Genomic DNA, 26,293 nt, shown 5'->3' with positions numbered 1-26,293 from the left:
CAGCAAAGAAGTTAAACCTGACTCAATTTTTGTCACATTACAATGTGGTGTCATCAGATAAAAGTACTGCATTGACCTGTCAAATATGATATAATCTAATAAATAGAACATCAAATCTATACATTTCTAGTAGATTTCTTTGTAGCCTGAACGTATTATTGCTGTTGTTCACCTCGTGATGGCAGATACAGATAAAACTAGTGTTCTTGTGATAACCTTCCATCAGATATTCTTTAACGACGACAGTATAAACTTTATGTCAGAGTGTGACAGAAAGAGAGTAAGGACAAGCTTTGTTGTTATGTTTTGATGATAAATTTGATGATGATTAAACATGTAGGTTGTTCCTTAAGCTCTCTAATGTCACAGTAGCCAACTGTGTTTTTGTTTGGACACAGATGGGCACATTTGTTCCATCTCTGCTGCTCCACATTCCACTCTCAGTCTCATCTCCATTTGACTGATTCATTCATATTTTCTCTAAGCTGCGACTCCCTCTGGTGTTTCTATTTCCTTCATTCCTTTCTCATTGTTTTTAAACTCTTTTCTTTATTTCTGCCACCCTTCACTTACTTTGCTCCTTTTTTTTGTTTTACTGATGTAGCATTAAGCACAGGACAGTCACATGCTTGCTGGGTAAAGAGGCCAGCTGACTGTGGTTTGTTTTCCTTCTCTGCTGTGGTGCGTCCAATCAGATCGTCAGCTTACAGCCACCGCCCCCCCATGTTGTATCTGGCAGAGTTTCAAAACATCGGCATGCATTTCCATGCATGTGTCCGTGGCAACAAGCCAAGTGGGGTTACCACAAGAGGGCGGAGCAGCAGCCCAGGACGAGAAAGAAAAAAAAAAAAAAGCAATGAGAGAGAAGAAAGAGAGTGATAGGGGTAACTAAGAGGGAGGAGAAAAACTATGCGAACAAGATATGAGGTGTGTCTGAAAAAGATAAGTAGTCTGCGATTTCTGTAGAAGGAGCTTTGTCTGGCAGATGGTTTTCCTGGGATTGCTGGGAATGTTGGGATCCACAGATTATCCAGCTTGAACATACCAGCCTGGCTTAGGACTGTCTGTTTAGCCTTCATAAGTCGAGTAACTTGACAGATCTTCCCCCAATTCCCCAGTTTAACAGTAACACATGCAGCAGCGTGTTTCCTCAGACAGATAATTTATAGAGGAAAGTTGGTTGGTTTAACAATCTCCTTTTGCCTGAGTAATTTTTTAAGCTAAGCTGAAAAAGCTTTCCTGCAGCTGGTGTAGTGTTTTGTTGTTTTTTTCCCTCCTCAAGGATCTGGAAACTGAATAGGAAAATTTTTGTGCATATGTGCTTAACTTAAGCCTCATGACACCTGCTTCTGCCAGAAGTGTTGAAATGGGGTGTGTTTGAGTTAGGCATTCGTCATCAAATGCTTGGCAGTTCTACCTCTTGGCTCTTACTTGCCATGTAATAAATATTCAATCCTCAAACAAGAAAAACGAAATTTAATGTTTTTAATACTGATGTTCATTTTTGTTTACCTAAGTATTACGTAAAACATGAATTCTGTAGAATAAGCCTCAGTATTTGGCTTCTTATATGACAAAAAATAATTTTATTTGCAAAGATGTCATGAAAGTCATCTTATTCTCTTATGTTAATCATTAAAATTTGCACAGTATGAAAATACAAAAATTCTGCAGCCACTGCGTCGTTTCTGATCTGGAATATTTCCAAGCAATTTCAAGTTAAGCACAGTGTTGTAAAAGTGCATTCAGGCTCAGTGAACATACTCTGATGCATATATAGCAAAGGTTATTATGAGGAGACAAAAAGTCTCTAATAATAGTAAACTTGCTAGTGGCTCCTTCAAGCATGATTTTCCCATTGTCATTACCACCTTTTGATGAACCTATTTTACTAAAACAGTCAAACACACTGACATGTGACATTAGCCTCTGACATTGTCACTTTTGTACATGTTTATTTACATCCTTTCCTTTCTGATCTCTCTAGTTTCTGTGTGTTAATTAGTTAAACAAAGAGCACAGAGACACTGACACATAGTGAAAAACAGTCCAAACATTTAATACCTATACTTTATAAAAACATAGTCTTAAATAGTGAAGGGGCCTTCACAGATCCAAGAAGAGATCGAGCGATAGTTGATTGGCTGCATAGCCATCGGCGAAGTTCTGTCAATGTAAATAATTTGTGAGATCTCTCTCGACACCGATTGATCGGCCAAACCAATTGACTGGTTGGCCTCTAGGTTCAAGCAAATAATTAAAAATGTTATTGTTTTACTTTTTAAATTTTACAACACAGCTCCCTTTCAAAAGATGTTTTAAATTCATTTACTGGGAGACATTTTTTCCATCAGTCTCACTTGCACTGTTGTTGGAAACACCATTTCAGAGTAGGTGCCTTTTCTTGGCCTGTTTCTTTGAGTTTTGACAGCTAAACAACTGACTCTTGACCAAGAAAACTGGCTCGACAGAGACACTTTGCTTGTCTAGAATCAAAGGTCTGAAACAGGTTTATTGTGACCAATAAGATTAACTAAAACTTTATGACCACCATTTTTAAAGAAGTGTTGCATCGACAGCAACCCTGTCAAACACCATAAATGTGTTGAGCAACTATATTTACACGTCAGTGTAGGTTCACAAAATCACGAGGGACAGTTGTGCAGAAATGCTGTATCCTACCTTTATTGTTGCTGTTGTTGTTGTCCTTGGCACTAGTGTTGCTGGGAAAGCAGGGGTGTGTACAGATGTATACAGTGATGTGATGACGTTTTTTTACGGAGGGTTTATAGCCAGTGAAAAAACAAACCGGTTATTAGAAGGTTTGCAAGTCAAACCAACTCTGAACCAGCACCAGCCTCGGTTCATAGGTATGGTCAGAGGCTTCCAGAGTCAGATCTCATCTCAAAAAATACGCTCACATTTCCCATTTCAGAATGAATAATAAAATGTATTGTCTGTCTAAAGTGACACATTCAGTTCTTGGTGCAGATGAAATTATGATTAGTGTGAGATTCATTATGAAGAGAATTCCACTTGCTATCAGTCAGAATAATCTGGTAGAGTGGCTAAATGATGCTTAACAGATGAATGACTGGAAATAGCTTTCAAGAATACTTCTGTCTGGATTGAAAATAGTCTGGTTATAATTTCAAAGTAACGTTGAGAAGAATGTGTACATGCTAACTGGGAACTGTTGAGAAATGGAATTTGGATATCACCATTGCAGATGTCCGAGCGCCTCCCTGTCAGTGAATACTGTTCTAGTCTTTTGAGAGAACGTGCTTTCACAGTTCCCAGAGCAGCACTGGTTTTTCTGGCACCACAGTGTGACATTACATGGCCCAGTCCCTTCCCCCCACTCGGCTGTGCATGCAGCCAGCGAATGCTGCATGGAGTGATTTTACTGGCTAGTTGAGTTGGTGCCCTCTCCCCCAGTTCCCAGTCCCTCTGAGTGGAGGGAGGGAGGAAAATGGGCTGATCCTGCTGCAGCTTGCTGCTGTGTGAACACAAAGCCAGGCAGCTCACAGCCATCATGCATTAACGTTATTTCCCTCAGGATTTCAGTATCACTGTCATGTCATTTATATACTAACTAGTAAATTAAAATGTGAATCTTTATCAACATGCTCCCATTAGAAATCACTAGAATATTTTTAGAATCCTGCATTTTGTTGTTATTGATAAAATAATTGTACTTAGAGCGTTTTTCATCATATATTGCCTGTTTGTATATATGACAGCAACTAGTTTTAATTATTTTTATTAAATTTATTTTCTATTTTTTAGATCATTGGTTACATGTTTATTCTTTCAAATGATTGAAGATTGTTGGAAGCCAATGTCAAAAAATGGTGAAAATCCCCATCATTATTTCTTAGTGCCTAAGGTAATGTCTTTGAGGTCCCACACAATAAAACCTAAAGGCATTCTGTTTTTGATGATATTAAACAGAGATCATCAGTGTAGAAGTGGATTATCAACGTTGTGTTGCTGATTGTGCTCCAATGAATACAACATGGCAGGAAAAACAAACAACATGCTAGCAAAAATAGTTCTTAAATGATTTCAGAGGTATCCCTTTGGTTTCTGGTTGTGCTCGTGTGGGTGTGTCCAAGTGTGATCATAATGGAGTAGTGTAATGGGAAGAGAAGGTAACGGAGAAACATCCGGTGCACTAATGAAATACAATAACTCACTTCCCCCAACGTACCCGAGCCCTGCTGTTCAGAGCTTTATAGCTGGTGATGGCGTGTTGTTCCAGCCTCTCCAACATCAAAAACACTCAGCACACATCAAGCTCGCATTTCACTTTGTGTGCCTTTATATGTGTTTAGTTGTGAAAGACCAGCATGTACTTCTGCTTGTAGATTTTGAGTGTGCTGCATGTTAAAGTTTGATAGAAATATATTCTGTAGGTGAGTCACCTTTGCCTGAAGTCCTCACCTTCAGGGTGTTCTCTGTGGAATTTACAACTCTGTTAGCATGACACCACACCTATTTCACATCTTGTTAAGCTTTTTTTTCACATTTCTGCATCATGTGCATGCTGTGACCGTGTGGTGTGTCTTTGCAGTGACCTGCTTTGTCTGTGTTAGTAGCACATGTGTAAAAGAGCAGCTGTATTTTTCATCCTTTACTGCTAAAAAATATTTTGTGATTTTTTTTTTTTATGTTTTTTTTTTCTCTGCATAGGTAGAGTAAAATATGTTGCCAAATTCTTAAAGCTGTTTAATTATGAGTTTGAGAGGGAGGAGGGAGATGTTGTGGAAGTGAATTGACAAAGAGTGAGTGTCCATCAGAGGTATTGATTGCAATTAACCATATGCATGCATATGGAACTCATGCCTTCCAAAGAGAACGAGAACCAAAGGCATGAAGGCGCACTCCTTCTTATAGGGAGGTTTGTCACGCATAGCCATCACAGCGAAGGATGTAGACCATCATCCACTAATGAGGTAGTCCAAGGCCTCCACAGAATTTTTTTGTGTAGGCCTATCTCCCTCTCATGAAACTGGACACTGATTTAAACCTGCAAGAGACGAGAAAAGGCCTACTGTTCACTTCAAGGCCTCATCAAGCTGTCCAACTGGCGCAAACAAGAAGATGAGAGACAAACACTCACATGTAGGACCACACAGTTCATATGTGAAACATGCAAAAGATTTACATACCAAGTGTCAGGAGTAAAATATAGTATTAATATAGTAAACCAGTAAAATATAGAATTTAAGATTTCCATCACAAAAGACTGACAAACACAGAGGCAGGCAGAGAGGGAACAGGACACTTCCATGAAGACCTCTGGGAAGAGCCTGTATCCTGTGCCAGTCAATAATATTGACTAAAGTTCCAAGAGGCCAGTGTGTTATGTAATCTACAACCTTCTGTGTATGAGTGAGCGTGTTTCACCTCGAGGACTGTTGAGCTGTTGATGACACATAAGCAGCAGATAGCATTAAAGATATCTTAAATGTCTTGCAGCTATTTGTCATAGGATCCAGTTCCATGATACAGAACTCTGCTGTTTTCTTGAGCAGGCATCTGGTCATCCTGTTGTTTTTTAAATTTGACCATATTTCCAGATAATGAAAAGGTGAGGCTAAATGTGAGATAATACAATCATAAGATATTATTGATTTCAGAATGGTCCATATCAAAATTCATAAGTAGTATGGATGTTAAAATAAATTGAGATTTTTTTTTACTGTCAGTTGTTCTACTCAGTTTTTTGTTTGCTGCATATATGGTTTTAATATTTTATATTGCTTTACTGTCTTACTTGCAATAATAAGTTAATATGTAGTCAGGACCTCAGGAATAGTAGGTGTTTCTAAGGTAAAGGGGTTTAAAAAATTCCCAACTCTACATTGATAGTTCACCATGTGATTCATCTTTACTGAAACAATAATGACACACACAGTTAATGTAATTACAGTTTTTATGTGAGCTGCTGTTTTCCTGCGAACCTGAAAGGGATTAGTTGAATAGGTCACTCGTCATATAATCGCCACTGGAAAGGCTTCATTTGATAAAGTGTGTGCCGCTGATCTCAGTCTTGGAACTATTGAGTCAATCCTTCATCAGAATCCATCCTGTTCTTGCACCATCAATCTGCATGTCCCTCAGCCTTGTGTCCATCATCTTCCTCCTCCACTCCGACCCAGCTGCATTCCTCGCTTTTGTGTGTCCCGTCCCCCTGGAATTTCGGAGATGTCAGCGGGGGAGGGATGGGACAGGAAGGCAGAGAAGAGGAAGGCATTGAGTGACAGAGTGGTGCAGAGACTGTAATGGAAGACAAAGCTCAGCAGAAGGAGAGACAGTAAGAAAAGGACAAGAATAAAAGGACCCAGAAGGACGTTGAGCCCAAGGCAGAAAGGAGGAGGAAATCAGTTAAAGGGGGAAGGGGGTGTGTGTCTCATTAGATTATGCTGCTCCCCAGGGGAACAGCCAATATTGATGGATTGATTGGGGGCCCCTCCCCATCCACTCAGGTCTCCTGCTATTGGAAGCCATTGATCTGGTGTCTCTTTGGGATATGACGCCCAGTGCATATTTAATTTACCTTCCATTACAACCAATCAGCATTTAGACGAGGGGTTTCAAGCAAAGCTCCGTTTTTTGCACCAGAGGTTAAATGACATTTTCCCTTCTTATCCCGAGAGACAGAGTTGTTTTTTACAACCACGGTGAAAGCTGATTTACTTTACCTGCCATGTATGTACCAGATATCATTGCATATATAGGAGTAAAATTACATTTTTTTAAAAAACCTGTACTGACATTTCAGTTAGAAGTAAAACCACTGAAATCTCAACAAGCGTGAAACTATTGCCAGCCTGGTTCCTGTAATAAGAGATTTGGAAAAATGTAAAGTGGGAGTACAAACCCTTTATGACCCTCAACCTCAAATGTTAGAGGAATTCTCCTGAATGGGTATTGATCTAGTTTTGGTGGCCTTTATAGTCGTTTTTGCTTCTTGTGGCACTTTGTTTTAGAAGAGAAATGCTCTCTGGGGTGCTGAGCTCTGTGTGAGCCTCCCTGGTAACACATACATATGGATGAGTTGTTTATCATTCATGGCCTTTTCTCTTTAATTAGCTTTGTGTGACTCGCAACAATAAAACACATCAGCTTTCGAAGAGCCGAGTTGTTCTGCTTAGTCACAAGAAGAAGCGGAAATGTGGCAGATTTCTCATTTGCTTTGACACATTGCTACAGGTCAATATGCTAACAGTAACTGTTGTCTCTAGGAGTGTGAAAAACAGGGTCCTGTTTACTGCTGTTTTGCATTTGGTATTTCTTTTTTAAATTTGGATCTATATGAGCCTCACCACAACAGATGCTAATCTTCTTGAAGTCAAATGTTTTTGGCACCATGCTAAATTTTAAATGCTGCAGTTTGTCACCTAAGACAGTGGCTCTTGAACTGTCCATGTGCGTAAATTTAAGGCTTCAAACATTTATATATGATTCGACCACTTTCAGTCGGTGCGATGAAGAAATCTAAATTATTAGTCAGTTGTAGATGCATCAGACATCTTAATTATTAATTTCTTTGTCATTATTTGAGGAAAGTGTTATTATATTTGAAGTCCAGTTGGTTCGATCTAGTGCGTACCCTGATTTTTTGTTTTTCTCTCCATAACAGCAGGTGCTATTTCAGTTTGCACTATTCTGAACACAAAGCTAATGAGTCCATATGTGTCTGTTTTCTCAGGTGTTTCTGTTCTTCTGTGAAACCTGCTCAGTGCCTATCTGCAGGGAGTGCAGCGTGGGACGTCACATGGGCCACACTTTCGTTTACCTGCAAGATGCTGTACAGGACTGCAGGGCCATCACCATCCAACTACTGTCAGATGCACAGCAAGGACGACACTCGGTGCAGGTGAGACAGGAACCTGAACGGGCACATTTACAAGGAATAAAGGGGAAAAAGGCTTATTCATTTTTAAATTGTGTTTGTGTCCCTTCACCCAGGGAGCAGTATTGTGACAAATATCAAACCTGCATTGGACTCAGTATTGTGTTTTGGCATAATACTGAGTGTTACACAGTGTTTGTAATTAGGAGATAATCAATTCTAGGGAACAAGGCCAGATGTTCTTTATGACTGCATCAAAAGAAGATGCCCTTGTTTTACTCCACAGGACTCAAATAGGCCAAATGATTTGAGTCTGAACTCAACAAAGCCAAGGATTCCCATTCAAGATTCCCCTACTTATGACAAAAAGACAGTCCTTGTGAAGATTAAAGTATGCAAATCCACCCTCATCCATCTCCTAGAAAGGCTGACTATGAAACTAAGGAGAGCAGCTGTGGCTCTCCATTGCCCCTCAGCACAGAGCGAACAGCTATTTAAATATATTTGAGAGTGACCAGTCCTTGGCTGCTGGGAAGCCAGAGGTTAGAGGTGTCCAGCTGGCCCTAAAAGGGGGTGGGTCGCATGGGATGAGCTCTGGTGAGGGCAGGGCTGAAGGTCAAAGGGGAGGAGGACTGGAGAGGAGGATGGGGGAAGGTAGATGAGGTATTTAAAGGATTTCAGAGAAAGGAAAACTCCCCTCCTCTTTTTAAGAAGTGGAACACTTTGCCCTCCCCCTATTCACTCCCCCATTCATTCACTCACTTCCCCCACTTCTTACTCTCACTCCCACAGACACAAACACGTACGCACATACACTCTGCCTCTCTTCATTTACACAATTATAGATTGGGTGGCAGCTTCCTACACCCCTTTAGATTCATTTTTATCCTGTGACACATTTATGAATGAAAGAAGGATTAGTGGCTTCTCTCTGTGTGATAACTGCATGAACAGTCTCGTTCAGGACCATTTGGCTAATGGTGTCCATTTGGTGTCACTAGGGTTGGGTGATAGAACTGAAAAGTTTAGCACAATAAAATGTTTTACTGATGAATAATGACCATTTTTAATCACCTATTTTTTGTGAAAACCCAGGGAGCAGACCACCAAGAGTGCATAGCTTGAGTTGAAGTGGTGGGGACACAGAGTTGTGGGCAACTCTGGTGTGCAGGTTTGGAGGGAGGATACCATAGAGGCTCAGAAGGCCTGCACGGAAGCCATGGGGAGAGTGATGGAGGGCATAAGGGCTTCATTGTCAAAGAATATGATAGGCGGTTTATGACCTAGGAAAGATCACACTTTGGGTTTGGTAATGCAACTGAATCTAGTGTCTGATCTAAAAAAAAATGCTTTTAATAGTTAATGCTGACAAAAGCAATAGCAATAAGCAGTTACATTTATTAATGTTGTTGTTCATAAAGTGAAATTGGCAAACAGCAGAATAAAGCTTCTTCAATGGTAAGAATTCCTGCATTTCTCTCAGTTGTATCACTTTCAGGACTGTCACTTTTAAGTCAAAAGAAAAAGTACCTGTATATTAAGCCGTTTGTAAGAAATGCTTCTGATCAACCAATGGTTACTATTTTTTCCAAAAAATTAAAAGCAAAATTAATAAAACTAGTGAAAGCATGAGTTCTACCACATAATTTTGGATCAAACCACATGGGCAGTGTTTGAATTAATTTAAACCTAAGCAATTTCAAGCAATCGATGTGTTAAGTTCAATTTGTTCATACATGATTTTTTTTGACAGACCGTTCTAATCATTATATAGTCTTGAGTGCTGGTAAATTGCAATGAGTATATCCCTCTTCTGATATTTTAGAAACCAAACAATTCAGCCAATAATAAAACTCACATCTTCTTATTTTGCAAAAAGACGAATGTATCGATTAGCTGTAGGTTTTAAATCAACTACAGATAGCAGTAATCGGTCAGACACACCAGTGTTATCTAATTTGCCTTGAAGGTGGGGCAGTGTTGTGACCTTGGTAAATACTCGCCCAAAACATGAAACACTAGCTGTTTTGCTGGGGTCATATGACATGCTGGCCTGTACTATCTCCTCAGCGGAGCATGTGCCTCACCTATCCATTTCTCAGCTTAACCTTTGTTTGACTGGGTCATACTTTGTACCTTAATGAATAGCTGCTTATATCACTCTGGGTGTTCTTAAAATTCCAAGATATCCCCACGCAAATCTGCTCAACTCCCAGCCACATTTAGCAAGGGCTGAATTTTGGTTCAACAGGACACATTGGGAATCATATAAATGGGTACATATTTTATTTAATGAAAAGCACCAGGAAGCATGCAGCTGAGTCATAAGATACACCGCCTACCAGCTGGCAGTATCTTTTGCTGTTTGGTGTGTGTTCGTGCACTTTGGTGTAGGTCACCATGGGAGTAAATGCTGACGCCAGATAATATGTAAACACACACACACACCACACACACCACACACACGCTCCTGTCCCCTGAGGTAGGAAATTTCCGCCCACTCTACGCCCATTATCTTCCCTGACCCCCGACCCTGGACTTGTGACCTCCTGGTTGGCCAGAGCTCCCTGCCTCTACAGTTTGATTGGACAGTTTGACTCTCTTTGTGTTGCAAGCTGTGCTCCTCTGGGAATGTGGAGAGAAATGCGGAAAATGATGGAGACGCAGTGACTGGATGGGAGGGACAAATTGTGAGACCCGGAAGAAGAAGACAGAAAATTAGAAGTATGAACAGTCGACATAAATAAATTACATAAAGTAACTGTCAAGTAATAAAAATATCCATTTTATAGAAATACACAGAGATAGCTGTAAGATGTTTAAAATTCTCAATGGCTCCCTCCTAGCTATGTTTGATAAAGGTCCTGCCCTGATTCCTCTAGAATTCCCTGCCTGCTGTTCCCTCTCAGGGGGCTTGATTTAGTTGACCCTTTAGCTGGCCAACTAAAATGGCCAGGCCTAAGAGAAAAGGATCCTGCTTCAAGGCTTTGTTCCTGCAGGGGTGAGTTGGGGTGGGCGGTATGTATCTTAAGACAGGGGCAGCAGAATACGACCTGTAGAGGTTTAGGTGACCTTTAATCTTTGCAGCCATAATCACAAAGGAAGCCTTATCCCACCTCCCCTTTGTCCCTGTGAGGTCCGGTTTACCCTGTGACCTCCTCCCAGAAAACGCCAGAGGAAAAGCCAGATAAAACTCGTGGGAGGGCGGGGACTGACAAAAAAAATGTGCATTCAGGCCAAATTCAGTTGTAAATGCTAAAATGGCAAGACCTTTTTTTTGACACATTTGCATTTCAGTGTCAGATTCTTTAAAAAAAAAAAAAAAAATCGGTGTCTTTATTTAATTTAACAGTTAATACCATCCTGTTCAGTACATAAATGTATTTTTACATTTAGTGGTATAATGCTGTGTTTTATTTGTTAAAAAAAACATTGATAATGCAATACTGGAGATTTGGTACTGGTGCAGAATTTTTTCATTAATGTAAAAAAATTTTCAAATGTAAATAGAAACTTTTTCCACGCCATAACATATGCTCAGCACTTGGTGTTTAAAAATTAAATCTGCCTTAATAAAATGCAGTGTGAAGGTTAGAATAGTTTACTGGTTGAAATAATGGCATTGAAAGATAAATTAACACGACTAAGGTTTTAACTGACAACTTGACACGTTCTTGTACTCAGTTTTATGGACACTTGTATGGAGGTGTAGTACTGCACAACAAAATAAAAAACAATTCACATGTTTCTATTCAGATACACACATGGAATAAGAGAAGTGAAACATAGTCCACTCCAACAGGACGTTGCATCATTTTGTTCAGTGTGAAGTGGCTTCCTATTCCTGACCCATGTTTCCTTCTTCCCTCTAAATGAGCCACCAAATGTGACAAAGGAATCGTTCACAAAAACCAAACAGGTGTTTCTGCAATGACTTGCCAGGAAGATGTTGCATACACTGTCCTTTGTTTTAATGTTTCCTGATCCTCTGCATCCTGTTTCTGGGGGTCATCAGAATCCCATCTGAGCAATAAAACAGACCAGAAGATGGTGTTTTTTAGCATCTAGACATTCATGGCTGGTCTTTTGTCACACAGCAGAGTGACAGTTGTGTAAAGTGTAATTTTTCCTTGTCTACACATGAGCTTTCATTGCTAGTGTTTTTTTGTGTTGGTTTTTTAAATGTATTCTCGAATAAGATCACATCATTTTGTTTTGTGTCCCCAGCTAAGCATGGAGAAGGTCCAGGCCATGGCAGAGCAGGTGGAGATCAAGGCTAAGGTGGTGCAGACTGAAGTGAAGGCTCTTGTCCTGAGACACAAGAAAGCATTGGAGGAGAGGGAATGTGAACTACTGTGGAAGGTGAGCTGCTGCCTTCATATTCATCAATGTCCAGTCAGTTTGTACACAGGGGCGTGTTAGTTTTACCAACCAATTTCAGGTTTGTTTGTGTCTGAAGCTGCTAGCATTCCAGTCAGTTTGGCACAATTGGCCAACCAGAGCCATGTTTCCATATAACTTTCCAGCGATTTTGAAGCAAACATTTGAAAATGCAAGTCAGGCATATTTTCGTTAACTGTCACTGAATAAACTAGGCTGTGTAGTATCAGAAGGTAATGGTATAGGTTGCATTATACACGGCTGTAATATAGTTTCATGGTATTGGTCATGTTTCAGACAATAAAAGAAACTGCAACAGCTGCCCGGCAATGTGAGTTAAATGTTTGCTACATTAGAACTTATTAGAAAAAGACATTTCTATCACCCATAAAGTGCATTAACTCATTCTTTAAGTCAGAAACTACTGACAATAGATGTAAAAATATCTTTGTGAAATTGCTGATGTTTTTTAATTAATTTTGCCATTTTCATTAGCCATTTCAAATGTGATACTTCAAAATGCATGTAAAACCATTATTATAGAAAGGGGGCTTATCAGGCACAGTGGTTTCTTTCTTTTCATGCAAGTTCTAGCACAAAATCCTCTTGACAAGGATACCAGAGTACTGTTGGTGTCCTCATCGTGGACACATTTTATGAATATACAAATGATAGTGTTTATGTCAATTGCATTACTGACAGTGACAGAATGAAAACTTAAAATTATTAACCTTCATGACGTAGGCATTGGTGGCTTGTTGATTAGATTTAATTTAAGGTATAAATCAAGATGAATGGTTTTATAGCAGAGTGAATAGTGTACATGTCATGATTGGTTATGAAACTTGTTTAAATTAAACAAAATCAAGTAGGCAGCTGCTAACCTAGCAGTCTGGCCTATGGTCTGGACTTCAGGAAAGGCTTCCCAGATATAAGGTTACCTACTGAAGGAGAGGGTTTCTGGGCAAAAGAAAGAACCCTCATCCCAGAAGCCCCTCAGCCCTGGATAACTGTACTTTCCATTTACCATTAATGCTTAAGGGAAACAATTTCACAACAACATAAAATGGCATAAAATGAAGACTATATTACGTGCATGGAATTGTTCCAGCCACACACATGAAAACACACAAACTCCATATGTAGCAAGTAAAGCAAATATGACTGCAACCTGATACTTAGCATATTTAATGTTTTGGCCAGATAGAGCATTACTGTTAATTTAGTCTAACACACCAAGTACTAAACTCTTATATCGACCTTCACAACAGGCTCAGTGATGCTGTAAAAACTAACCTGTGCCTTAAGATCTTATAGTTAGTTTGTGTGTGCAGGTCAAAATGTCACAAAAAAAGGTTTCGCTTACTAGTGTTCCCTCTTTAATCCTACTTTCACCACAGCATGACGAACCCTTTGTTCCTGACCGTTGCTGTCAACAATACAACAATAGTCGCACAGAGTTTCAATCTGCATGTGCTATTTAATTTCTTGTGAACCCTTCACCATCACACCTATTTCATGAATACAAATGCTGGAAGTATATGAAAGTATGTTAATATTTTGTGAGGGAGGCAGTATGAGGTTGTCTACTATTGTCTTTTTGTTGATTACTATAGCGACTACTGCTTTTATGATCTGATTTATATTGTGGAGAAAATGAATTCATGAAATAAACCATTAACTATTGATTAGTCATTATTATATTACTATAGCTATGTGATCCGCTGAAATCTAGATATTTGCTGCTCTTGTTTATTTTACATTCTAAACAAGATGGCATCCTGGACTTTTATCTATATTTGTTACCCTTTTTCAGGCCTGCAATAATTATGAATTGGATAATGACAGTAACTGTTAATCAGATGGTGTAGCCCTCAACTTAGTAATTCCCAAAGGTGACAATCTTGAGAAACCATTGTAATGTATGAAGTCCCTTCACCACTATGTTGATATGATCATTTCAGTGTCATAGAAGTGCTGCATTGGTGATTCGCTTTATTAATCCACTGACTTTCTTTACCTGCCACCTTCTCCATTTCCATCTGCTCCTCTGCTGTCTTCAGCTCAGGTGTAGAAAGCTTGAAAATTGAGCTCAGCAACTTCTGAGTCATACAAGATATTGAAAATGACTCCGCTAGCGTTTCCTGTACTGCTAGCCAATGTGATGGTCACCTTTGGTGACAGCAGTGTTAGGAAAACAGAAACTGACTCCAGGAAGGTGTTCCACAGTGACTCAGCATTGCATCATGAAATGAGATACAGATTCATGACTCTGAGATGACAGAAAAAGGTGCTTTCATCTGATTCATAGGTGTTTTTGTGTGTGCTATTGTGTGAAAATGTAGGGCAGGAGTTGTGCTGGCATATGAAGTTGTAACTTTTAAGTAGTGGTTATATTGCAGAAAACCAAGGTCTCACTCTCTTTCTATCTTTACTTGGTAACCCTGTGAAACACAACCAACTCAGCCCTTTTTCTCTTCAGTCTGTTCTTTAGCTGAGAATCTAAAGTAGGTTGTTAGCTTCCTTCAGAAAGCCCAACTTGAGTCTTTGTCCTCAGTGACTATAAAGTGTAATTCTAGTCTCACAGATGCAAATGCCAAGGATCAACAAAAGATCCTTCTCTTTTGGATTCTTTGTTTCGTTCTGGGTCCCTCCCTACTATCAGAAGTTCCTCTAAGCATAGAGGCAGTCAGGCTATTGTGTTATACTCTTTTGTTAGGTGACGGTAAATAAGAGCCCAATCTCTGCTTCTCAGGTTCTACCATCCTCTTTAATCCTTACACTCTGACTGTACTGTAACTTGATCTGCCTTCTCACAGTGACAGAAATGTGTTATGGCCAAGTGATTTTTTTTACGATTAGGTGAATAATTAAACTAATTAACATAGAAGCACACCCTTTTTTTTTTAGCACTAGCCCGGGTGTCTTTTTGAGTGTATTTTGTATATATTGTTTACTTGTCGTCCCCTGTGTAGTGTTAAGTCAAGGAAAGAAACTACTTACATGGTTGCTTACATTAGAATTATAGATGTTAACAGCAACCTGCCTTTCCAAAACATATAAAATATACATAAATGAGACTCTTGTTTTTTCATGAACATTGCACTAAAGAAATCATCCATATTTACAGTTAAAACTATAAATATGGACAATTTCTTTAACTAGAGTTATAATTATATTTCTGCTCAAAGTAACCTACATAAATAATCTGGAACAAGAGCAAACCTTATTTGTGTCTTTCACTTGTAAAGTAAACTCCCCCCAAAGTTTAATAAACACGTGATGCTTATGATATTGAATTGGTACCTGGTGGTTCACATTTTGCTAGGTGCCTACCATTCAAAGCCAACACCTCAGTGAGGAGGTGCATATCGTGTATAATATAGTAATGTTAGGGAATGTTTCCTGTTACCACCATCTCTTCATTTAACCTACTTCGTGTGAGACTGGCAATGTTGACATAGACCAGTGGTTCTCAAATTTTTTCTGTCAGGCCACCCTTTGGGGGAGAAACAGCCAGCACAGTTTGAGTATTGCCGTGCGCGGTGAAAAACAGGCCAACGTTAAGACAATAGTTCAGCTAATTAATTCCGCATAGATGGACCTTTTCCTCCCATTCTCTTGCGCCCCCTCTGTCATGCCTCTGCGCCTCCCCAGGGGGGTGCGCCCCACACTTTGGGAAACACTGACATGGACTTTCATAGACTTTTTGATACCTGAGGTTTCAAGAGACTTGGTGTCAGTCTTAGTCAACATTTATATTTGTGTATAGTTGTCTAAACCAGGGCAAGCATTACAATTGTGCTACAGCCACGTTTTAAGGTAGTCATTAATTTTATTTCATGAAGAGCTTTACATTAGATTTTGAACATGCAGTGGTAGCATCACAAAATGTATGTTTTGGCTGCCAACTTTGCCTTTAGTGTTGGAATATCCTCATTTGCAGTTGTGGATCAATGAGTTGCCATTGTCATGTGTTGTATCTGCATTTATTAAACAAAACCTCTCCCTAAATGATGGTCAACATGTGCTCTGCTTTTTGTCCTACTCAGCCATATTCTTTCTCTCCTTTCAGGTGGAGAAGATCCGTCAGGTAAAAGCCAAGTCTCTGTACCTGCAAGTGGAGAAGCTCCATCAGAGTCTGACCAAGCTGGACAGCACCATCGCTGCGGTCAGCCAGGTGCTGGATGAGGGCCACCACCTTGACGTGCTGCTGGCCAGGGAGCGAATGTTGACTCAGATCCATGAGCTGAAGGCCCTCAGGGGCCTGCTGCAGCCGCAAGAGGACGACCGCTTCATGTTCACTCCTCCGGACCAGGTTGGTACTGGAACTATGGAGACAGTTCATAAACTAGTGGCCTTAGTAATAGTCTTTGTGTGGTGTCCAATGCCCATAAGACTTTTGAAAATATTTTGTCTGTACACAAATATACTTAATAGGTCAAAGAAACTTAACTTATTTCATAATTGTTCCAACAGGCTCTGTATATAGCTATCCAGTCCATGGGCCTGATCAGCAGTGGAGCCTTTGCCCCAGTCACCAAAGCCCACGGGGAAGGCCTGAAAACTGCATTACGTGGCAAGCCTGCCTCCTTTTCTGTGGTTGGATATGATCACGATGGCGAGCCGCGTCTTTCTGGCGGGGACACAGTGTCAGCAATAGTCATGGCAGTCACAGACGGTAACCTGTCTGCAGCGGAGGTAACGGATCACCAAAACGGCTCATACACCGTCAGCTACCTGCCCAAATGTGAGGGAGAGCATCTTGTGTCTGTGTTGGTGTGCAACCAGCACATCCAGGGCAGTCCCTTCAAGGTGATCGTCAAGTCAGGGCGAAGCTATGGGTCCCTTGGCTCCCACGTGTCATCGTTTGGATGTGAAGGGGAGGGAGATGGTCAGCTGTGTCGTCCATGGGGCATCAGTGTGGATAAGGAGGGGTACGTGGTGGTGGCTGATCGTAGCAACAACCGCATACAGGTAGAGCACAACCTTCAATCTTTATCTCTTTACAGTCACTTTGTAGAAAAAGTATGGTCACTGAGTTTGGTGTCACAAACTTTTCTTCTGTATAATGGAGAAGTGGCAAGTTAAGGGTTTTTTTTAATCTTATATATTTATGGATAATTTAAGTCGGTAAGTGTGAAGAAAACTACTCTATTTTAAGAGTTTAAGGCTAAGTAAATGTCTCCCTACCTCAACTCAATGTGACTAGTGAACATCATAGAAATATATGTTTTGTTTGAATTTACAGTGGACACATTAATCTTAATGCAGTAGAGTCTGATTAGCAAACTTTGTGCTAGAATGTTGAAAAGTGTGAGAAACTTATTTTCTCCTTCCATACACTTGTAAATACCATAATCGGTGTGATATAATGTCAGTAAAAGGTTTTTTTAAAGATGAAATGAAAAAAATAGAAAAACTTGAAGTAGCACTTCTTTTAATGGAACAGTCAGCATAAATTTTTGGTTTACAATATAAAGACGGCCCTAACAGCTTGCCAAATACACTCATGTATTTGAGTAGTGCTCAACATATGTAATACTTTCCTTGGTGAAAACATTAGCTATGTTTACATTAGAGTGTGTGCAGCAAGCAAGACAGAAGTCTGCAGTGTGGAGTATTCTGTAGAAACGACACCAAAATACAGCTTAGTTTGACCCTTGACCCAAGTGGAATCAATAAGCAGTGTTTCTTTCCTCAGATATTCAAGCCTTGCGGTGCCTTCCACCATAAGTTTGGCTCTCTGGGCTCTCGGCCTGGTCAGTTTGATCGTCCTGCTGGGGTTGCATGTGACAGTCAGAGACGAATTGTTGTGGCTGATAAGGACAATCACCGTGTGCAGGTATGAAAACCCACCTAGACATGATCAACACAGCCCTGCTTAATAATTTTGTAACTGCTGTACTTCTGTTATGTACATTAGAAAGTCACAGGAAAATTGCATGGGAAAAAAATGTCTAAATTCCAAAAGCTTGAGAAAAGTTGGCTTCTGAAAACCCATATATACATTTGGAAATGCATGTCTCCTCATGCTTACTCTACTTCTACTCCACATGTAAACATGTCGGACACTAAGACATTTGCTTTGTCTGACAGGTGTTTACTTTTGAGGGCCAGTTCCTGCTGAAGTTTGGGGAAAAGGGTACCAAGAATGGGCAGTTCAACTATCCCTGGGATGTGGCTGTCAACTCTGAGGGTAAGATCCTTGTCTCAGACACCAGGAACCACCGAGTTCAGCTTTTCGCCCCTGACGGCTCTTTTCTCAATAAGTACGGCTTTGAAGGGGCCCTATGGAAACACTTTGACTCTCCCAGAGGAGTAGCCTTTAACCACGAAGACCACCTGGTGGTGACCGACTTCAACAACCATCGGCTTCTGGTTATCCGGCCAGACTGTCAGTCAGCTCGCTTTCTGGGCTCGGAGGGCACGGGGAATGGGCAGTTTCTGCGGCCCCAGGGCGTCGCTGTGGACCAAGAGAACCGCATCATCGTGGCCGACTCCCGCAACCATCGAGTCCAAGTATTTGAGCCCAATGGAAACTTCTTATGCAAATTTGGCACACAGGGGAGTGGCTTTGGACAGATGGATCGCCCCTCCGGTGTGGCTGTGACACCTGACGGAGTCATTGTGGTCGTTGACTTTGGAAATAATCGCATTCTCAAGTTCTAAAAAGTTTATTTTTGCATTCTCTCCCTCCGTTTGTCCTTTTTGCAGTTTTTCAGTGAAGGAAATGGAGGCTAGAGAATGAATCAGCAGAAAGGAGGAGAGCTCAGAGATGATTGAGAGCATGTTGAAATGAAGGGAAATTAAAACTAGATTTTTTTTCCTCATTTTCATTATTCTCTGAGTCAGATATGAGTGGTATATACAACAAAGGGGACCTCTACAAATTGATAATCAGTAGAAAAAGAGCCATATTTCCCTTCCTTAGTGCTCTTAATTGTCTCTGTCAGCCCTCCTTAAGTATACATCTCAGGGAATTTCTCACTTCTTGAAATCTTGTACCCTCTGCTCCATACCTACCTCATTTAGCTCTTTATGAATGTACTCATAGTGACTGAGCAGAGGTTTTAGTCCGTGAAGTTCTACAAAGAAGAAAAGTCTACCTCTATACTTTGTTATTTAAGAGAGACAAAAAAGAATAGACGCTTCAGTTAATATTTGCACAGGATTAATGGAATTCTTTCTGTGCATTTTGATATATAAGTGAACCTCCTGAATGTTGTTGCTGAGACAATACTCAGATCGCTGTAGAGGCTGCATGATTTATTCCCATTAGAAGGCTTCGCTCAGAGAGGAAACTACGATACAGTAGTGTCCTTTTATGTCTTTAGGCTAGTTAGTTTTTTCGCTTATGCATCAATCCTCGTCTCTTTGTGGTTCTGTGGAGTTTGTAGTGTCATGATAGCCTAAGAAGACTGTGTGAAACGATGCCAAACTTGATAGAATCAAAAGTAGCTCAGGTCACTGTAGAACTGATTAGAATTAGCAGTACTTTGCAGGTTCTCCCTCTAGCTTTACTGGCTAATGCTGGTGTAATGAATTCTTTGAGAAGTACAGATATAAACTTCACAAAATCAGCTCTAAAATGATCCCTGAAATGATTCCCAAGATAAGTTCTGTAATAGAATTGTCCTAAGTAATTGATTGACCATACACCCCAGTCCCCAAATTCATCTCTGAAGACTGGATAAACTAATTTTATTTCTTTGCTATCCAGTCAGTTATGCAAAGAGAGCAGCGTCTTCTCCAAACGAGAGGACTCGCCAAAGGATTTTGGAGCTGAATATTCTGAAATCTTGACCTATTAGTCATCATAACGTAGAGACTTAATCATATAATTGAATGACACCTTTTTGATGAGGCATGCTGTGTGACAAAAGCCTCAGAAGTAGACACCTGATTTGGCCGTCCAGAGGACATTAATGACATCAAATTAAAGGCCTATCATTACAATCCTTTGGATTTAGATTGTGGTTGAAAGCCACTCCCTTTAGGCTCCTGGGGCCTAGAATTTAGTCCAGTACATTGAGAGGGTAATATCACAAAGCCCTGCCCTATTTATTGATCCTTGGAGTTGAGGAGACACCTCCAGATTGAGCGCTAGTAGACCTCTGAAGATGGACATCTACAGAGCAGTTACTAGAGTCAACCAAAGTTAGAATTTCTGCACAATGGCCAACTATAGATTTGGCAATTAAAGAAACTAGAAATCCCCTTTAAAACATTTTCTTTAATAATCATTGTCATCGAGAATTCTAAGTTCCTTAAACCCATGGACTTGAGTTCATACCTCTGTCTATGTTAGGGTTTGAAGAGGAACGTGTGCTTAGGTCACAGGTTTTTGACCGAAGGCTGAGGCCCTGGCTGTGTGAGTGAATTCTGAAAATGGATCCTTTTCGTAGAGATGTTTGTGTAGAGAACAGAGGATACCTGCACCAAAGAGAAACCCTTTCTCCCCCTCACATTAATTGCCTCAACTTATCAAACAATGCCACAGTTTTATCAATATTAGGTGGCCCATAGGCTCAAAGTAGCATCTCAGATTAGCCTTGTATCCAAAACTAATTTCCATAGAAAGTGATAGATACTAATTCTTTGTGGTGAAAGCATAATGGGGTTTTGAATCCCCTTGCCCTTTGTTCAATCTGTGTCCCACTGGAAGCACTAAGACAATTAAGGTTCTGTTCGCCTCTTCCTTAGCCTGGCACAGGTTCTGGAGACCTATGAAAATATTCACCAACAGGCTCTCAACTCTGAAGCGAGGGCTGTCTGCACATGATCAGGATTTACATCCTCATATCTCAGATATCCTTTTACCTCAATGGTCGCTTTACCTCTTTTCTTATATACCTCAACTCCTGAATACCTCAAATATTTCATTCATAGCTACTGCACATTTAAACATTCAAATACCTCAACATGTTTTTCATTCTGAGTACCTTATTTTTACTGTTTTTATTTAAGCATACCTCATAGGATATTTATACCTTACACATATACCTCCTCTTGTGTCACAGTACAGTGCATGTCCTATAGCTCAAGGACCAAAGATCATGGTACTATTTTGAGTTGAAATGAAATTTGTATTATGGTCATTGCTCCATTTTTCAACCCTGAACTGCTTTTGGCTTGTTTTATCTACTGTAAGCTGCCTGGTAAGTTATGCCTTTTATCACCAAAACCAAATATTTCAGATGAAAGCATTGTGCCAAAATGATCTGTGAGAGTTCTGTGCCAAACAGAGTTGGCATTTGGACCATGCTGTTGTAGACAACAAATGTCACTGGACCATTATATCATAGAAATGTTAAATCAGAGCAGCTGAGGATAAATCCTCGTCCTCTGATTGGATGCACTTAAGAGGGCTGGGCCCTGTTTATCTATACCTCATGATGATGATGAACATGCAGATTCCACTTTGTTACTGTGCGCCAGGGGTGATGGGGAAGAGGAGGCAGCCTCTTTTAAAGAGTTAAGGACTTCACATGTCCACCTTTTGAGTGCACATAAATTACCTCTAACTTCAGCACGATTTACCAATATTTCAGTGTGGATTTTGGGATTGTTGATGCTGGTTGTGAAGGACTTTGAGAGAAGTCTAAACTCAAACATTCTGAGTGTGGTTTAAACAAACACATTGGAGGATCACGTCTGATGCGTGACAACAGGCTTGTATGTTATTTAAGTGGAGCTGTTAGCACAAGGACGGTGAGCCAGTTTGAGTCCACAGACCCTGCTGCTTTGACCGCAACTCCTAGTTTCAACCAATAAGATTGTTTTTGCTTTTCAGTATTACTCTATGATATGTTCATTCATGTTGCATCAGGTTTTTATTAATTAAAATTGCAGAATTCTATCTTTAAGATCGTTAGGTCTTCACTCTTCAAGAGGAAAAACGTATTTTAAACCTTTTATTTTTAATTTTGTTGCATGCTTTAAAAAGTCCGTGTATTATACTGATGTCTCCCAGATAGGTGTTGAAAAATTCAAAAGGGGTGGGTAGCTGATTATTGGGATGGTTTTACCAAAATATATACCCAAAGATATGTATGTGTGTTTTAGGATTGCTTTGGATGGAATTAACCTTTGACCTTTGCGATTGTATTTCCTGTTCTGTAGAGGCTCTGCAGACCACAACCTGTTCAGTCGGCTGCATTTCGGTTCTTGAGGCACAAGAACCGAAATGGGGGTGGCCCTTGACCATTAGTGCTTAATTTTCTTTAACTCCCTCTAAAATTCGTAAAATGTTAGGCATATAAACAGATTTTTCTTTCACACTGAAGCCCTGTATCTTTAGGAGGTAACAGCTTACTCCTAAACACTGATTTCAAACGATGATGAATCCATAAGGCGGCCATTTTGCGTTGGGCCTTGTAATGGAAAACCAAGGCTGCATTCCAGATCACATACTTTGTCTTTTTACTTTAAGTATGTACAATAGCAGCCTTAACAGAGTACGTACGGTTTACTTCAGTATGCATACAATAGAACTGGACATACTACTTTGCTGTAGTATTGCGCCTTATGGCCATCACAGTCTGTAATGCAAAGTCAGGACAGCCGGTATTTTTGGCATACTACATTTGACAATACTACCTGTTGGGGCGAACTAAATCATTTTCTGGCACACTATATAGTTTGAAAGTATGGATATTGGAATGCTCCCTAGGTTTCTTCAGCACAAACTAGCAATCATCTCCCCTCGTTGAATCCAGGAAGTGTGGCAATGGCTGCTTAATACGTGATCAGTTGACTGCACTCCTGCTCGGCGGGCTTTTTTCTTGTTTTTTTTTTTTTTTTTTTTTTTAATCTTTTATTGGGCCCCTGTGGTTGTGTCCACCATTTTATTTCTGGCCTCTCATGACTTTAAGAGAGAGAAAAAAGCAAAGCTGCACCAGGCGACATGTGCAAGGTCATAGACCTCCTTTTAAATGATTGTATACTCGAAAGAAAGAAGAAAAAAAGGTGGGAAAATTTAGAAAGGAAAAAAAACAAAACTCAGGTAGTTCTCAGCAGCGTTGTGCTGCAGGTGTCTCATTGAAACTTGTCTCGTAGTGATGATGTAGTGACTTTTTCCCCTGTTATGACCTCTCAGTACTAGTCTGATTCTTTTGTGTGTCCAATTACATATTATAAAACAAATTATTTCTCAATCTGAAAAATTCAATTAGATTAGTTTCCCCTGATTTATCTTTTAGTTGTTTTTTTTTTTTTGCCAAGTTTTGTTTTTTCTTTTACAAAAAAGTACAAATACTTAACACCACTTGATACTCATTGGCCCTTTTAGAATGTATTTTGTGAAGAAAAGGGTTAAATGGGATCTTGTTGATGCTCACTCGCTACCGACAGCTGCTGCAAACATTACAAAACAGAACAGAGACCACGAACGTTTGATGCTCCACAACAGTGATACTTAAGAGTTTTAGGTGGAAACACACAGCTGTGGTGGAGCATATCGTGTTTGTTTATGAACCAGTTTTAACATCAGCCAAGATGGAAGGTGTTTGGCCTGAGCTAGCTCATCTAGTCTTTGTGTCCTGTTCTCCTGGCAGCAGGTTGCGTAGAGAGTGGGCGTTGTGTTTGTGCGCTGCATCTGTGTTGTCTAAGCAGAAATCCACTGAATGTATCCTCCTCACAGTCCAAGAGGCAGAGCAAAGCGGTGTGGCCAGCTGAGTTTAGATGGCTGCTGCTGGTACTTCCTCATCCAAGCCGCTGTGTGTGTGTGTGTGTGTGTGTGTGTTTATCACTCAAACCTTCTGTGTGTGTGTTTGTGTGTGTGTGTGTGTCTGCGTTTGCCAGCACACCTTCCCGCCCTCTTTACACACACTCACACATTGTGCTGAATGGAAGTACAGATGTCAGGTCTTCAGTCTAAATAAGGCAGAGGAGACTATAATATATTAGCCACCTGCTGCTCTCTCTGTACTCTGTGGACTTTAAACATTTCCTATGCAGTTTTTTGGTTGTTTTTTGTTTACACTTAAATAAAGTTGTATTTCTTTGACTTCAAATCCTGCGACTCTTTCTTTTCTCTTAAACAAATACTGGAACCCTAACCCGAAGCCTTTTCAGGAGTGTTGGGTGACAGGTGACAAGGTACATGGAAAAACATGAATAAATGCAGAGAGAAACACAATGAATGCAGATGCTTCGACCCAGGTGCACTGCATGGTACAATTATCCAATAAATAACTAGTCATGCTGTGCCGAATGTACAGTATAAAAGTGATGAGTAGGCCCAGCTGATTCTGATTTATACCATGTTGATATGAGGAAAAGATCAAAGTGGCTTTGAAGCAGGGTTGATTGTTGGGGGAAAGATGGCAGGAGCTTCAGTCACAGAGATCGCTCAGCTGGCTTATGTCTTAGTCGATACAAGAGAGCATACAATCAACAGATACATACATGGAACATGGATATGGAAGCATTTTTCACCATGTTCTGAACAAGTGGGCGTGTGCATGTGTAGTGTACACCAAGAGACCGAACCCTTGACCCCTACAGTGAGGAGCTCTGGGGGAATCTCAATCCAGCTTTTTGAAAAGATGGTGTTCATCCTTCCAGTTGAGTTTCAGAGTTTTAGAGAATCAATGCCCAGGAGCACTGAAGCCTTTCTGACTGGTAATCCATCACCTTTTGTATGCATACACAAACACATAACCCATGCTCATCCAAATATAAAGAGTGATTTCTCTCATTTTATTCCACGGGTTTTCATTGAGCAGTTATGTGCTTCTTATTCTGGTTGGTTGTTTCCTTATGTAGAGGGTACATAAGGCCCTCAGCACCTTTTTTTTTTCTCTTTGACACAGTTAGAGCTCCCAGAGTTGACACAGTGAACAGCCAAACCTGCCCCCAGGCAGAAAAACACACCTGGTGTTGCCTCATAACTGGTTTGGACAGTCACTGGTTTCACTGGGGGATGAATGTGAGCACTTCTGTCCTGTTCTTAAGAAATAGCACTTATGCTTTGGCTCCACTGCAACAACAAATACCTTCTGTTAACTCACAACGCTGCCGCAGAGCTTCATGGAGCAGTTTAGAGGCAATTTTTGCAGTCTTCAGGAAATGTGAGGAGACTGTTTCTTGAAACGTCAGTGCAACAACAGAAATGAAAAGTCCAGCAATTAGTGCAAAAACCCTCTTTCACATCATTTTACAAAACTAAACAGAGGACTTAATGAACACATAGACCAATGCATCATGAGCTGCTATCTCCCTCTAGTGGAAATGACAAGAAAAACACTTTTGTGTTCTCCTGTGGCTGCCATCAGCAAAGTCAAAGGTCAGCTTGGAGCCTGAGGACGTTCAGCTTGTTTCTCAACCTGATGTCAAAATATGCTTCTGGGCAGGATTAAGTCTGTGTTGATTTTAATACCATTACTGGCTGTACCTGCTTTTTCAGTCAGTTTTCCAGAAAGAATTTTACAAATTGTGTGCATGTAGGTGGAGAACTATCAGTTTTTGTGTTTTTTTTTTTTTTTGTCATACTGTATTATAAAACAGTAGGGGGCACACACATTTGCAGTTCTGGTTCCAGTGTCTTTCCATCAGGGAATATCATGAATAAGTTGATGGTTGGTTCTAAGATGACCACTACAGAATGAAAAAGCCTTAAACCTCTGTTGTAGCTGCTGAAGTATTTCAGTCATAAAGCTACAAGATCTGTATTTGACCAGTGATTCCTGATGAAGGAGAGATCAAAATACAAAAATCTAAAACCTTTTTGTCATTATTTTCTCTCCACGTTTATACCTGTCAGCCACAACATTAAAACCATTGACGGGTAAAGGAATAACCTAGAAGCCTAAATATTGTTGCAGACCAAATATACTACCCCATGTGCCCCATCACAATATAAAAACTGCTCAGGAACAACTCAAGGAACACGACAAAGAAGCCAAGCTGTTGACCCAGCCTCCAAACTAGATGTGCCGGAACAAGCCTGATCCACTGTTGCCCCATCCTGCAGCCCACAGGATACAAACGGTCCATTGCCAAGTGTCAGTTCCAGACGGTTTATTTTGGCGGCACGAGGGAGAC

The 26,293-nt window shown here is 40.3% G+C and overlaps 1 protein-coding gene across 2 annotated transcripts in view; it reads left to right on the top strand.

The window, feature by feature from the left end:
- Positions 1-24,254, top strand: part of trim71 (tripartite motif containing 71, E3 ubiquitin protein ligase) — a 33,873-nt gene extending 9,619 nt beyond the window's left edge. The window contains exons 2-8 of one of the 2 annotated variants that reach the window (XR_008604186.1): positions 7,721-7,888; positions 12,092-12,226; positions 16,320-16,562; positions 16,724-17,221; positions 17,949-18,089; positions 18,344-22,489; positions 22,551-24,254. Coding sequence is in view for 1 of the 2 variants with exons in the window: in XM_023260966.3 (XP_023116734.1) it covers positions 7,721-7,888; positions 12,092-12,226; positions 16,320-16,562; positions 16,724-17,221; positions 17,949-18,089; positions 18,344-18,916 (1,758 nt within the window). In the remaining variant the exon portion in view is untranslated. Of the gene's footprint in view, positions 1-7,720; positions 7,889-12,091; positions 12,227-16,319; positions 16,563-16,723; positions 17,222-17,948; positions 18,090-18,343 lie in introns of both variants that reach the window. The other variant, XM_023260966.3, reaches the window with a different exon arrangement.
- The last annotated feature ends 2,039 nt before the right edge of the window (positions 24,255-26,293 follow it).

This window comes from Amphiprion ocellaris, chromosome 15 (assembly GCF_022539595.1).
Source record: "Amphiprion ocellaris isolate individual 3 ecotype Okinawa chromosome 15, ASM2253959v1, whole genome shotgun sequence".
In the NCBI taxonomy this organism is placed as follows: Eukaryota; Metazoa; Chordata; class Actinopteri; family Pomacentridae; genus Amphiprion; species Amphiprion ocellaris.
Note: the sequence above shows the minus strand (reverse complement) of the source record. Positions and strands in the feature narration are given on the sequence as shown.